The sequence below is a fragment of the Labeo rohita genome, chromosome 1 (genome assembly GCF_022985175.1).
Source record: "Labeo rohita strain BAU-BD-2019 chromosome 1, IGBB_LRoh.1.0, whole genome shotgun sequence".
Lineage (NCBI taxonomy): Eukaryota > Metazoa > Chordata > Actinopteri > Cypriniformes > Cyprinidae > Labeo > Labeo rohita.
Window position 1 is genome coordinate 25,274,319 of NC_066869.1, and position 16,337 is coordinate 25,290,655.

At 38.0% G+C, this 16,337-nt stretch overlaps 1 protein-coding gene across 1 annotated transcript in view; it reads right to left on the reverse strand.

The window, feature by feature from the left end:
- galntl6 (polypeptide N-acetylgalactosaminyltransferase like 6) overlaps positions 1–16,337 on the reverse strand; it is a 211,814-nt gene that overhangs the window by 21,628 nt on the left and 173,849 nt on the right. Inside the window, exon 7 of the mRNA XM_051116816.1 lies at positions 11,634–11,817. Coding sequence (XP_050972773.1) covers positions 11,634–11,817 — 184 coding nt within the window. The remainder of the gene's footprint in view (positions 1–11,633; positions 11,818–16,337) is intronic.

Genomic DNA, 16,337 nt, shown 5'->3' on the forward strand with positions numbered 1-16,337 from the left:
AGTGAAAACGAACATGGAGGGGATCTGTCTGATTTTGCCTGGAGCGAGGAGGGATTTTAATACGGAAAGTCAGAATGTTGTGTGTTCTCCCACTGTAAGATCTCTCTGATACCCAGGCACATTGTGTTGACAGATTTTATTGCAACAGCTTCTTTGGAAGGAACATGATTAATTATATTATGTGTATAATTAGAAGGATAAAGATGACAAATTTACAACTAAGAGTGAATGTGATAATGTATTGTGAAGTTTAAAAAGATGTGTGAAGAAAAAAATATTAAGTGTTCCTTAAATAGTCCACCCAAGAATGATTATTCTGCAATTATTAAGTTAATCTAATGCCATTTCAAATCTGTATTACTTATTTTCTTCTGCAGAAACTAAAAGAAGATATTCTGAACAATGTTGGAAACTAACTGTTTGGTTACTTTAAATTCTACTGCATGGAGAATATTGAGAAATTTCTCAAAATATTTTATTTCCCACATAAGAAAGTTCATACAGGTTTAGTGTGATACAATGGTAATTGATGTAAGTAAATGATGACAGAATTTTTATTTTTAGGTGAACTATAACACATGGAAATAAAATCCTAACCAGGCACAATGTGACAAGATTCCAACAACAAGCAATCTGTCTTTTCATGTTGAAAGCAAAAAGAGGGTGTGGTGGAAAACAATCAATCACAAAACACAGCCTCTCGTTTTGTGCACTCAGCATAAAACTAACACCACCACCTTGTATTTTCATGACTTCTGTGAGGCTTAATTAGGTTTGATGCTTTTTATGGTTTTCCTTAAGGAACTTAAGGGGTTTTCTATGAAATATAAGTTTTTAAACTTCCACAATCAGTTTTTCCTCAGTCAATTTTGTCATTTAAAATACATGAGGAGTGCTACTTTGGTACAATAAGAACTGAGTAACAATGACACCTTTTATCATTACTTACCCTCAGGTCGTTCCAAACCTGTAAGACCTAATATTATGTTAAGACTTTTTTTCATCTTCAGAACACAAATTAAGATATTTTTGATGAAATCTGAGAGAATTCTGACCCTGCATGGACAGCAACGCAACTGACACGTTCAAGGCCCAGGAGGGTAGCAAGGACAACGTTAAAATAGTCTATGTGACATCAGTGGTCCAACCGCTTTATATGAAGATACGAGAATACTTTTTGTGTGCAAAGAAAACAAGAATAATGAATTTATTTAACAATTTCTTCTCTTCTCTGTCAGTCCTCAATGTGCGATCACGACAATTCCACGCACGATATGTCGTGCTGCTGACGCAGGAGCTTGCGTTCTGATATCAAAATTGTAGAATAAAGTAGATATTTTTGTTTTCTTTACACACAAGAAGTATAGCTTCATAACATTATGGTTGAACCACTGATGTCACATGGACTATTTTAACAATATTCTTACTAGGGATGCAAGATATGCTGATTTTTTCAACTCATTTTGGCCGATAACCGATAACCATTTGGCCGATTCTGTTTGGAAACAACACCAAGTCTCTCCTGTGTGGAAATAATAAGCAAATTATTCTTAACTTTGCTTAGTTTTGAACAAGAACTTATTTGTTAATATTAAATAAACAATAATGAAATTCTTTTATAATGACAGTACATTGAAGCTTTGAAAATAACTAGGAGGAGGCTGCCACTGCACATGCTATTACTGTTTACTCTATCGTACACCGAACATGTCACTATGTTTATGCATTCTCAGTTTAAATGCATCGTTCCAAAACAGTGAATTTCACACACATGCAAAACTACCTCAAGAATGAGCCACACTGCTGACGTGATCTAATGACTAGCACACCCTGAGTACATGTGTGTTAACATATTACTCTTTTCAGCAAGACATATCGGGATTATTTTTTTAGGTCCATGCCAATATTTACATTTAGTTTCGATATTGGTCCGATAATATCGTGCATCCGTAGTCTTTAATACCTTTCTGGGCCTTGAACATGGTACGTTCTAAAAAATGCTGGGTTCTTTTAACCCAACGTTGGGTCAAATATGGACTAACCCAACTGGTGAACTATACCTTTAAGACAATGTAAAGTTAGCCTAATGAAATATTCTATTCAAAAATACTCATAAAACCATACAAACCTAAGAAAAAACTGTAGAATCAGACAGATATGGCATAAAAACAAACATACAAACAAAAAGCTGCAAACGTGAAATGGAAAACCCAGAGTGGAGTTGGAGCGGAGTGATTACAGAACGCTTTGAGCGAGGAAGTGAAATTGCTATCGCTCCACTCTCCAAACAGTAGGTGCGAAACAAGCACACACACAAACACACACTCTTCTTTCAGTCTGTATGTAGGACACTCTCTGGGGCAGCTTTCTCTCCAGGTCTTGAGGGACTCAGTGGGGTCTCAACCTCTCAGCCCTCTTTCACACTCATTAGCATTCATCACCTTCTCACACACTAGCCACTCCAACAGTACACTCTCATTTCTATTACCATTCAGCACAGCGACCTAAATACACACACACACACACACACACACACACACTTATGCACAAACACACACAGAACGACTCCCTGAGGACATGCGTGCCCCATGTTGACAAGCCCTCTTGGTGGTCTGCCGATTCCACTGGGGCTAATAATAAAGCAACACTAAGGGGTAATTGGTGCAGGTGATTCTGTAAACTCTTCCAGCATTGCCATTTTTAGAGAGAGTGTCTTGTGACTAGGCTCTTATTAATTTGTGTTATTCCTCAATTAAATACCGTAATCTCTGGAAACAGACCTCAGGAGAGAAAGAGGTATTTACACGTAGAGTCACAACGATGTTTGCTCCCTTGACTTATGGTAATTATTCAGAGAGAGGAAGAGACATAGCTTGTGCATTGTATTCTAGCTAAATGTGCTGCCAGTCTGTGTGGCTCCATGCGTCTGTCCTCTGCGGATGGGCTCTAAGTTAAAGGATCTCATTGCTTTGTGCTCATCCTAATATAAATAATCATTTGTTCAGGCTGGTTGGAGACAGCCCTTCAGAGAAAGCCCCTAAGAGCAGCTGGCATCGATCCCTGTCTCTCCTGACATACATTCAGAGGAAGGACGTGCAAAACAACATATTTTTGGAAACACTTTATAATAAACTCCAATTTGTTAACATTAACTAGTGCATTCGGTATCATGGACTAACAATGAACAACAGTGTTTACAGCATTTATGAATCTAGGTTAATTAATCAACTATACTACCCATTTCTAAATACAGATGTTCACTGGTTATTCATGTTTATTTATAATGCATTAATGCTTTATATGTTAAAATGTATTAGCACATGTAAAAGTTAATAAATGCTTTAAAATATTTACTATTTATAGTTTATGATGTATCAACTAAATGGTTAGTTTAATTAAGTTGTTTCTGGCCCTGATGCGGGTTACATAAGATAACACATCCGAAATAAAGTTTATTATGTATCTGTGCTCTCACAGGCTGGGGGCCTGTGAGGATGGGACTCAACACTACTGTAGCATATTATTTACTCACCCTCCATGCATCCTAGGTGTATATGACTTCCTTCTTTCAGACGAATGCAATCTGAGTCTAATAAAGTCTAAGTGCATCCATCCATAATAAAAAGTGCCTCACATGGCTCCAGTGGGTCTCCTGTAGCGAATGGATGCGAAGAAAAATATCCATATTTAAAACGTACGATTCACTGTTATTCTAGCTTGCGCAAACTGCTTTGACAAGGGGCGTGGCAGTATTGAAACACCGTCTAAGCTGTTCGCCAATCGCAATCACTGGGACAGCTAACCAATCGTAACACATTTCCTTTTTTCGGAAGGCTGGCCTTCATTAAACCCAGAACTAATCAAGCTATTTGTGCCAGGCTGGGAGAAAGGTATTGTAATAATGTAAATTATGTTCAAAATAATGCGTTTTTTTGAACCACCAAGCATGGGAGCATGTTCTAGTACACCCCCAAAACAAAATCAAGACTTTGCAAAAGAGCATAATAGGACCCCTTTAAATAAATGCAGTCTTGGTAAGTATAAGATATCAATAAACAATCTTACCAACCTGAACAGTAGTGTAATAAATACACTACATACAAATAAATCTCCTTTAATACTTACTCCAAATGCATTTTTAAAACATAGGCTAATTTTAACATAGCATCTTATAGGCAAAGCTCTAGATGCGACACTTTCACAAAACATCCATTTGAATGTGTACGGCTGTGTAACTATAGTAATTTAAAGCTGATTTATTTAAAGTCGCACCTAACAGCTAAACCACAGCGTGTCAGCGTGCTAATTAAAACACTAGCCTGAAAATAAAACACTAAAAAATATATAAGAAAATCTAGCCAACCTTCATGAACCATTCATAATTCAAAGCATTTCTAACAGAAAACAAAAACAACGTTTTTGCATCACCTTCATTCTGTACCCCCCTTTTCCTTTTCAATCATGGAAAAAGTGGCTGCCACGCAGATGCCAATCACAATTTGCATTCAAGGCCTGAGCAACATAAATCCAATTAAGTTCTCCCCAAATACAACATTTATGAAGCTTAAACGTCTTTGTGGAGCAAGGAGGACACAGGCTGAAGAGCTCATCAGCTTTTCTTTTCTCTCTCTCTCTCTCTCTTCCATCATCCCCGCTGTCCCTGTGATTTCCATAAATATAAATCCACTATTTACTCCCGTCCCTGGCAAATTCAGCAGGAAGATTTCCATTCTCAGTAGAAAAGACCTCCATTTGGAAATGTCCAATCTTGCTTGAATGGTGGGTGGGAGGGGAGCGAGTTCTGGCATAATCACCTCTTTCTGAGTCCTATTGTGCAGCTGCGTATTAAATGGTTAAAGTCACGCGAAACTGTAGGGGACTTAGAAGAGATTTGTAGTGGGAAATCATTTCCAATGTACTTCCTTGAAGTCAAGGTCAGAGTATGCATAAAGTGAGAGAGACACAGAAAGAGACAGAGACGGTAAGGCGGAGAACAGATTGAGTCCATTGTCATCTATCACACTTTCCAGGAATCCCATTACACCTGGAGAGAAAACTTCATACATTTGCACATTTTTGTGAGTTCAAGGTGTCGAACACGCCAAGCAAGGGCATATGTGTGAAAGGCAAGACTGTGAATCACTATTAAAGCATATGTACACCACAAATCCATTATTCATTTCCTCCTCAGAGAAACGCGGAAGATAGGGGACAATGTGACCCCATTATAGAAAGCCATCTCTAATGAATAAAGGGCCAATAAGGTCTCTAATATATGGAAATAGGATCCTGCCGTTATCCTTTCCTGTCATCGACTGTGACCAGCCGGAGTGCCTTCTCGTCCTGGCCAGAAGGGGGCGATGTGAGGACAAGGATTTGGCTTCAGCTCGGAGCGGGTTAGATTCCCAGACTGGGGTTATAATGTGATTTAACCCAACAGCTAACGCATGTCGCAAGGTAGTGAGGTGAATCATGCGCCGTGCTTCCATTAACGGCAATACGTTGGGTTTACTACTCTTTCTTCTTCTCTCAATCAATCAGAGAGAAGTCAGGGAAGAAAGCTCTGACTTCTCAGCAGATCAGTCATTGCACAAATGAGCTGTGATCCAGATAGAAGGGCCGCTTTCATCTTGTAACAGGCGGTAAGATCTATATTAAGGCTTCTTAGCTGCGTACGCTTCACACATGCGAATGCGCCAGTCTAGGTTGCTCAGCCAGCAGTCGAGGCGAGAGGTAATAAAGTATTAAAATAAAAGGATGGGGGACTTGGAAAGCCAGGAGGATTCTGTTCCATGGTCGAGGGCGGCTCACAGGAGAGGCTCATTACGTACGCATCACGTCGCAAAGTTTTCCGCATCTCACTTTCAGCGCCGATGTCTCGCAGAGAGCAAAAAGGGTGCATGGAGACTGAACGGATGCATTTTGTCTTCCCCTCCTATGCTTCTCTTTCACCCTCATGAAAACGCCTCAGCCTGCTCCTTCAGAAGTAAAGTTAGCAAATTGGCAGAGGAGACGTCACCCCTCTAGCAACACGGCTCTGACGGAAGAGTCTTAGCCCACGCGAGAGGCTTGAGTGCGTGAGGAGAGAGACGTCAGCTTAACTTTGGCTTGTTAACTGCTTTAGGCAGATGTTATGTACTGTAGGGGGACTTTTCGCAGAGAATTGAAGGGGAAGATAAACAGCATACGGGGGACTTAGGACTGCCTGGTACACCAGACAGAGTTAAACACAACCGTTTGTGACAGTATATGCACGGAATGGAAGGCAACAAATCTCTGTTGTGGTTTGCAATATGCATCAAAGAGGCCTGGGTCTGTAGAATGGATCGAATTTATACAACTCGCTAAAATGTTTGAGGGTTTAGTGTCACATTCATGAGTAATGTTTCACAGTATACATTTCGGCTGCCCTTCCTGTGAGATAGACAAAGAGAGTGAGAATGGGAGCATGGATATGCAGGTCAGAGTAAAATGTGAGCCGGTGGGAGTTGAGGTTTATCGGCGAAATAAAAACTCTGGAAATGCATGCATTTCACTCTCAAAACTGAACTCTGGTATCATATCCTGCCGTCCAACTATCCCTCTTAATTCCCCTCAGACACTGGCATGTAATGAGAAATGTCTCCTAGTACTCCGTCTGTATTACAGAAGATATGAAGAATATTACTTTCAGCATTGATTTTGTGTATGCATTTCCCCAGCTTTGATTTTTCATAAGCATTTTTGCCAAATGACAAACCACAAAATGAATAAAACTTTAGTCACTAGAGAATCCTTAGTCCTTACACTCAGATTTGTTGTTCATTACTTTAAATATATAAAATCTCTTAAATAAATGTTTGAAGTGCCCAGACATGGATTTTGATGAATCTAATTTTCCCTATCCTAATAAATCAGTGTTTCATTTAAAATTGTAAGATTTTCAATTAAATTAAAATTTTACTTAAGTGCTTTTATTGTAATAAATTCACGAGTCCAGCTGCCCATCCAGTTCTGATGGTCAATGGTAAACAAACTTGCCTTGCTGTCCCTGATGGAGGCTTGAACCAAAAGCACAGCTTGAGCTCTGAGTTTAACCTCCCTATTGTGCTACTGCATAAAGGGAGAACAGAAATAGAGAAGGAGATGGGGAGGTAGAGGGATGTCAGAAGAATTGTTGCTATGAAGGCAAAATGACTGCTGCTTATATAGGCTGGTAATGATGACTGACAGAACTTAATGATTAGGCTCATCTCAAACCTATGTTTGGAACTTCATTCATTCTAATACTATGATTCACTATTTCCTTTATATAATTTGTGACCAGCAAAACTTCATCAGCAAAGAAGAATAGTGGGCAAAAAAAGTCAATGACAAGGACCGTCAAACACTAAGAAGGATTGTGTCCAAACGACACAGAATTACTGCTGCCAGCAAACATCAGTATTCACTCTGAAGACCCTGTTTCTATAAAAAAAAAAAAAAAAAACAACCACAGAGACTTCACAAAGCCAACATCCATGAAGGAGCCCCATCGGTAAAATTTTAATCGCAGACACCAATGTTAAATCTAAAAAAAAAAAAAAAACGGACTCACAGTCATAAAACCTGGACGGTTGGAACACCAGTCCTGTCCAAACAAATCCAAACTCCATTATTATCAAACTACTTTAGGGAGTTTTGGAGAGAAGAGTGAGAAGCAGTTGGCAGATGTTCTGATAGACAACATTCAACTGGAGACTAGTCAAAATTTGTATGAATCTTTTCAAAGGAGGTTGAAAGCTGTATTAAAGAGACAGATTTTTCAAGCCACTGTATTCTTCCAAGAATTGTTTCCAGTACACTTTATTGTCGTTCAAACCCCCAACACCCATTCTCTGCCACTGTAAAGCTTAAAAGCGCCAGGACATTTCTTGATACAACTCCGATTGTATTCGTCTGAAAGAAGAAAGTCATATATACCTAGAATGTCTGCGACTGTTGTGTTACAGGATTCCCGAGTTCGAATTCCGGCTCGAGGACCTTTCCCAATCCACCCCCCTCTCTCTCAGTCACTTCGCTTCCTGTCTGCTCTACACTAATAAAAAGCAAAAATGCCAAAAAAATAAATAAATAAATAAACAAATACTGCCTATTTCCCAGGTGTTAAGATTATTTTTTCCAACCCGTGTGTGTCTGTATATCTATACCTGCATGTGATTATTATTAAAGGCATCATCGGATGCAAACTTCACTTTTACATGTTGTTTGAACATTAATGTGTGTTGGCAGTGTACGTACACATCTACCCTGTAATGATAAAAATCCATGAAGTGGTTTTTAATTAATCTGTAAAAATAATATCCCCTTTTCATTAATCTGTAAAAATAATATCCCCTTTTTCAAATCGAGCCATTCTCAGATGGCGTCTCAGGTGGTGTCACACTGACAGAGGCCACTCCCACAATTGTTGTTTAACATGAGCGTCTTACCTCAGACCCTCAGCTGCAACAGTCCGACCTCCATTGTTTCGAGGGATGTAAGTTAGACAAGAATATCTCCGATTGAGCGATTGAGGTGCTGTGTTGCTTGATGTAATAATGAACATAGTGGTCGTTATTTACTCCCGACATCTGAGCCACTGAAGATACAGTGGATTACATTTGTTTGTGAAGGAAATGCGCCTCCCGATCTACATAAACACGTCTATGTTCCCGCAAATCATTCGTGATCCAGCTTCACCTAAAGCATAAGTGAGTGTAAGGGTTTTTTGTTTTTCATGAATATCTGCAATCACCTTTCCTAATAACATGCTAGTTAGCAAGTTTCACGTCTAAACGTGCTAAATGCGGCTAAAGTAAACAATCTCTCAGAGCAGCAGGGGCGAGCAGAGGTCATTTGCATTTAAAGAAACAATCCCTCAGAATGGGATGATTTTTGCAGAGCTCATTTTGACAAAGTAAAAATGGTGTTGTTTTACACAATCATTGAGAATTTTTAACCAAAGTATATTATAAACTTTTCATTAAGACCCTAAAGAATCATATCAGCTTGTGGAAAATGGAGCATTTGGAATCAAATGGATATGATTCTTAAGGGTCTTAATGAAAATTCATACTTACTTCGGCTAAAATTTCTCAATAGTAGTGTAAAACAACACCCTTTCACCTTGTCAAAATCAGCCCTGTTCACTGCAAGCTGTTTTGTTGCATGTTGCTTAAAATGCTAACAAAATCTGCTCATGAGCAGACTGTAAACTTTAGCCACATTCAGCCGTGAATCTAGCTAACTAGCACATTATTAGAAAAGGCAATTCACAAAAATTCATTAAAAAACCCTTATACTCACTTCATCGGTAGGTGGATCACAAATGATTAGTGCGAAAATAGACGCATTTATGTAGATTGCCAGGCGCAATCCCTTCAAAAAAAGTAACATTAATCCTTTATATCTTCAGCAGCTCAGATGTTGGGAGTAAATGACGACTGATATTTTCATTATTACATCCAACAACAAAACACCTCAGTTGCTCAATCTGAGACATTTTTGCCTACTCCTGCACTGGCGTCAAAACAATGGCGGACAGTTCACAGCTCAGGGTGGGTCTAAGGTAAGACGGCAATCAGCTATTGCGGGAGTGGCCCTGGTCTGTGTGATGTCACACAGCCAAGAATCTGAGAATAGCCTGATTTGAAAAAGGTGTTATGATTTATATGGATTTTTAAAAAAGCACTAGGTGGGTTTTTATCATTATAGGGTGGTTGTGTACACACACTGACAACACACATTTATGTTCAAACAACATGTAAAAGTGAATTTTGCATCCGATAACCAGCATAATGGTTATGTTCATGGGTGTAAGAACAATCTAATAAAAAATAAATAAATAAATAAATAATTTCATTTTTCGATTTTTCAACTTTTCGATTTTTAACAATAGCTAAAAAACTTACAAAAATGGAATTTTCCTGCCTAATCTAAACGTTTTAGGCACACACTTGTCATATGTAGTCAGTAATGCTGACAGCTGGGCAGAGTGGAATAGAGATAAAGAGGTGTGTTTGATCCCTGACAGGTGGGCATGGGTTGAGCCAGTGACTGGAGAAAATATGACTTGCCCTCAGGGCTTGGAGGAGGAGTGGGACGCTGGATGAACTACAGTGGGCTGTGCTGGTCTGGAGTCCACAGAAAGAGAGTCTGTGGATAAAGCCTTGCAGCATCCCACTAATGTTAACATTCTAATCCACATGTGTGCAGCAGCAGTCATGAAAGGCTGGTTGTAAGACTGTGTAAGAGTGTGTTTTTGTGTTGGTGTACGTAAGTGAGTGAGAGAGTCTTCACTCAGACCTGCAGAGGAGACGCAGTGCGCCTGCACATATAAACACAAACACACACTCCACCATTCTCAGGAAAGCTGATTTTCTCAAGACCTCATATCCACCCCAAAAATTAATCCACAGCTTAATGCCTGGTATGGCTAGTCTGGGGCGCAACGTGCTGCGATGTGATAGGGGACCAAAAAAAGCATGCACACACACATACACATTCACTCTCCAAATGCACAAGAGTGTCTCTACTGCAGTGACTCTTATCCAGAGATTAAAATATTTTGCTAAAGTTATAAGATATAAGTAAATGACTTATAAAAATAAAATAAAATAAAATCTTAACAAAAAAAAAAAAAGAAAGGGATCAAAACAGTATGTATGAGTGAATTTATGTGGATGATACTTATAACAGAACATAACTGCATACTAAAAGACTCCAGAGACAAATAGATTTCTTTCTCCACTCATCTTACTTGCACTTCCTAAGAAAATAATAAATTTTTAAACCAATTTTAGTGCATCTAATGTCTCAAATCAAACTAAATTCGGTTATGAAATAACAGATTCACCCACTGTTTTTAATTTAATTTAGAGTGAATTATTGCAATAATGGCCACACTGAGTATAATCAGAGTTAGAAGAAACACATTTGCGGGTTAAGTGTAGACAGCTTGAGGCCTTTTGTTGGGGTCGTGAGGGTACATCAGACAAAAAAAATGTTGGGAAAAGCTGCTCTACTGCTTGTGGAGTAGAGCTGAAGGTTAGAGAGCAGAACTAATACTTAAACTCTGAATCATGGATTGACGTGAGCTGTGGTAGAAAAGCTTGTAAAAAAAAAAAAAAAAAAATGTGTACATGTGCACATTAAAACGCAATGAAACAGGATGAAAATGAAAGACCCTGGTTTAAGGTTCCTGGCTATTAATTGAGGGTATCATAAGTGCAGGTCACTGGTCAGAGCGACATTTCATATATCCTCTATTCATGCTCAACAATACAGGTTTAATGAGGTCAATCACAATGTCTCAGTCCAGCAGATATAAATGAGATTTTGAAACAGACTGGCAGATCAAAAGCTAAAGCAAATTGGAAAGGGAGCAATACAGAATACAAAAAATGGAAAGGAAAAGAAAAAAAGACCAAAAACAATCGCAGGATTTTCACTGAACACCAAGAAATAAAAAATTGAATGGGCAGCACATATGTTTTTGATTTTCCAGTGCTTTTCTTTAAAAAATAAATAAATAAATAAATAAAATAAAATAAAATAATAAATTAGTAATTTCAACCTTTTTTCTAGCTCCATGCTGAGCACATAAGAGACTCCCATTGGCTGATTTCACTCACTCATATGGGTCGCTGGGGTCTGATCCTTGTAGCTCTGATGGGATGGGAATGCGTTTGTAGTACATCTCCCAGTCAAAGGCTCCCCTCATGGCATCCCCTGCCTGCGCCTCGTATCCAAAGTGGTTATGGTCAATCACGTCTATCATGGGACACACAATGGTTTTGGGGTTCTGAGCAATCTGGTCTGAAGGCAAGGAGAGAAAAAGAGAAGAAAAGTTAGGTAAAGCTAGAAATCTATCATTTCCGTCTCTTCACAAACACTCCGTGGAGAAGAGGAGGGAAGAAAAGAAAGGCGAGGCAGCGCGTCTCAGGAGTCTCCCTCCTCTCCTGGATCACTTGCTCTCCTTCGCTCTGCTTGGCTGAGTGTGGCGACCCTGTGAAATTTAAAGCCGCCACAGCCGCCCGGCGATTAGAAACAATTACAGCGCTTCAAAGTAGGTTTGCTCTATGGAGGGCCGAGCAGAAAGGACCCTCGGCCCTTAACTCTATCTCTGTCAGTCAGCAGCCGCTAAGCCGTCCCAGATCTGTCACCCACACTCTCCCTCAACACTGCTGCACTACTGGACCATGGAGATCATAGGGAGAGAGCAGAAGAGAGAGAACAGACCTGGAACATGGGCTTAAACACACAACACTACACACCTTAAACAAATACATCATAAAAATTAAACTCAGGAGCACAATCTCCTCAGTTTGAAACTGAGGCTGCATTGACTATTACAAGACTCAGTGCTTTAATAATAATCATGAATGATAACTATACATAAAGTCTTTCAAAACACATTTTATTAGCTTTTTATGCACTTGGTTTTTATCCAAAGCAACTTGCATTGTATTTAAAAAGTTAGTTTATCCAAAAATTTTAATTCTGTCATTAATTACTCACGTTCATGTTGTTCCAACCCCGTAAGACCTTCATTTGTCTTAGAAACACAAATTAAGCTTTTTGACCCTGCATAGACAGCAATGCAACTGCCACGTTCAAGGCCCAGAAAGCTAGTAAGAACATTGGTTAAATAGTCCATATGACATCAGTGGTTCAACTTTTATTTTATGAAGCTACGAGAATACTTTTTGTGCGCAAAGAAAACAAAAATTGTTAAAATTTATTTAACAATCATCCACACACATGCATCTTGTGCATTCACAAAACATATGAGTGTGGAGCTGCTGGCTCAGGAGCCGGAGTTCTAATGCAGAACACGGATATGCTGCACCTTGTTTACAAGTAAAGATGGCGCATGCTGTACATTAAACAGTCGTCGTAAACTGTGAAGATTTCAACAGAGAATGGCTTATTTCAGCCTTACTTATTTGAAACAAAATATACAGACAGCTAAGAGAATTGGACGTTCTACTTGAGAATGTTGGCTCCTGTGTCAGCAGCACCACTTGTAAGCAGTGGTACTCTCGTCAATGCAAGACAAAGACTGACATGGAAGAGAAGAAATTGTTGAATAAAGTTTGTTTTCTTTGCGCACAAGTAGTATTCCCGTAACTTTAAAAACTTAAGGTTGAATTAAGATGTCACATGGACTATTTTAACAATGTTCTTACTACCTTTCTGGGCCTTGAATGTGGTAATTGCATTGCTGTCTATGCAGGGTCAGAAATCTCTCAGATTTCTTCAAAAATACCTTAATTTGTATTCCGAAGATGAACGTTCATGCAGCGACAGCATTTTCATTTTAGGGTAAACTAACCCTTTAAATTAGATAATTTATCAGCCTATGCATTATTTGGAAAGCAAAGGTATGACTTTGGCGTTTCTAGCACCATACTCTACTGTTTAAGCTATAGGAATTTTTTTTTGATTGATTTATTGATTGAAATACATTTAAATTCAGCAAGAGTGCATTTAACTCGATCAAAAGCATCAGTAATGACATTTATATTGCTACAAAAGATTTCTCTTTCAAACAAAATGTTTTTTGTTCATCAAAGAATCCTGAAATACCACAACTGTTTCAACATTAATTATAAGAAATGCTTCTTGTGCACCAACTCAGCATATTAGAATTATTTCTGAAATAACTAAACTTTTTTTTTCCTCCTGAAAATACCGACTATTACCACCACAGCCTAATTTCCACTACATCTCAAATTATGCGTTAATTAACATTCTTTGATGGAAATGACAGTTATGGAAATTACATTTTTACCTCCTCTGTTTTAAAAAAGTGTATTAAATACATAAAACAAAAGAATACTTTCATACATTTTGAGTAATTCAATAAAATAATGCAGCTTGAATGGAAATGATTAACACTAAAAATAAAAAAAGTTATTTTCTTTGTTTTCACACATTATGTATGTCTTGTTTCATCTCAAGCTCTTTACTGACACTTCACACCGTCATATTTCTTGAAAACCTGATATTTGAAAAACTGATCCAAACCCATAATACCTTTTTATTATTATTCATAATACCTTCATCTTCAAAACACAAATTAAGATTGATTTTGAGAGTTTTCATAGGGTGTATGTAGGGTTCACATTTTTTGAATACTAGTCATCAACCTCCACAAGCGATCAGCATCTATCCACAGCGGCCAAAACATTGTTCTCTCCACTGATAACTGGTGTGTGGTCAGAGTAATCTAGCCAGTTCTCAGGAGGTCTCCCATCCAGATACTAGCCAAGCTCAGTCATGCTTAGTATTAATGGATAACCAGTCAAGAGCTGCAGGGCTATAATCTGTTGGCTTTCTCCTGCAGCAGACATTTTTCTGTGCTTTTCTATTGTTGTACAGTGAATACAAGCAATTTTGGTAGTAGCTTACCTACAACTAAGCACAAATTACAAGAATACACATGTATTGCAGTGCTACAAATAGCTGTTATGGTTACATGAAGAATTTACTGTCGGCTTTATGTCATTAGTTAGGCTAGAGGACGTCTTCTGTCGAGAGCTGTTGGCTTTGCATTTGTTTACGTATGTGTGTGTGTGTGTCAGTTCAAGAACAGGCTTTCCTAAAAAGCTTCCGCACAAACAACCACCTGCGTTCTTCTGCCAACACTCACATATCACGCCTTTGTTTTCTCTCTGGCACCGAGTATCCACTTTCCTACCATAAGAAGCCGCTCTGCTGTGGCGCTTACTGCGGCTGAATCCTTTGTTTGATTCTTTATCCTGTTGCAGATGTATCTAAGTAGTCTAATCTGAAAACCAAGGACTCCATCTGACGTCTGCACAGCTGAGGAAGACAAGTGAAGAAGAATTTAGAGGAAGACTAAGGAGAGATTTCTGAATTGGATTTGACTGGTTTTGGTAAGAGTAACAAAACGACACAAAACCACACAGACCAGACTGCGCATTGTGACATTTCAGCGCACTTCTATAACAATCTGAAGGCAAATAACACAAAAATCACACTCTGGAGGAAAACAACACCGTCACAAACAAATTTCAGTTGTTTAGGAGATGCTGGATTTTTCCATAGAAGTAATAAGCTCTGTTAAACTGGAAAAATGTTCCCTGAGGAGGTCAGATAAATTTGTGTTTCTCCGACGTACTTTATGATTATGAATAACGCAAGTCTGTGCTTTTTCACATAACCACAGCAAAAATTACACAGCAAATTACTGTTTTTCAGTGGTCTTCTTATAAAATGTAATACCGTCTGAGTAGGAATGTCTGTGAACGTTCATTTTCACATGAATGCTTCTCCTCATTTACTTCGACCTCTGTTGAATCCTGAATAAAGCTAAATTTCACATTGCGCTGTCTGGTGCACCTACATTACAACTTTCTAGGTAGCAGTTGGTGGCACAAGTGCTGTTGGCATGCCATCTGACATAAAATGATAATTAAATTAATAAGGAGATCAGGGAAAACTGCCACTGCCAATGTCTGCATCTCATTTTAATTCATTTCTTCCCTTAACTGTACGTATAATGTGCACTACCAATCTAACATTTGGGGTTGGTGATTTTTTTTCTTTTGAAAGATGCCTGTTATGCGTCATTCATTTGAAAAATACAGTAAAACAATAATATTTTGAATTATTAATACAGTTAATACAATGGCAAAGCTAAATTTTCAGCAGCCATTACTCCAGTCTTCAGTGTCATTTGATCATTCAGAAAATCATTCTAATATACCGATTTGCTGCTTAAGAAACATTTTCTTAATATTATCAATTTTAAAAACATTTGTGCTGCTTAACATATTTGTGGAAACTATGACATTTTTTTCAGGATACTTTGATGGACATTAAAAGGAACAGCATTTATCTGAAATAGAAATCATTTGTAACATTATTATTGTCTCTTTTGATCAATTTTAATGCATTCTTGCTGAAAAAGTCTTTTAAAAAATCTTACTGATCCCAAAATTTCAAACCGTGTATACATATACCAGTCAAAATTTTTTGAACAGTAAGATATTTTTTTTTTTTTTTTTTAAAAGTCTCTACTGCTCACTAAGCCTGCATTTATTTGATCCAAAGTACAGCAAAAATTAAATATTTAAAAATATTTTTACTATTTAAAATAACTGCTTTCTATTTGAATGTATTGTAAAATGTAATTTATTCCTGTGATCAAAGCTTAATTTTCAGCATCATTACTCCAGTCTTCAGTGTCACATGATCGTTCGGAAATCATTATAATCTGCTGATTTGCTGTTCAAGAAACATTTATTTCTATTATCAATATTTAAAACATTTGAGTACATTTGTTTTAGAATTCTTTGATGAATAGA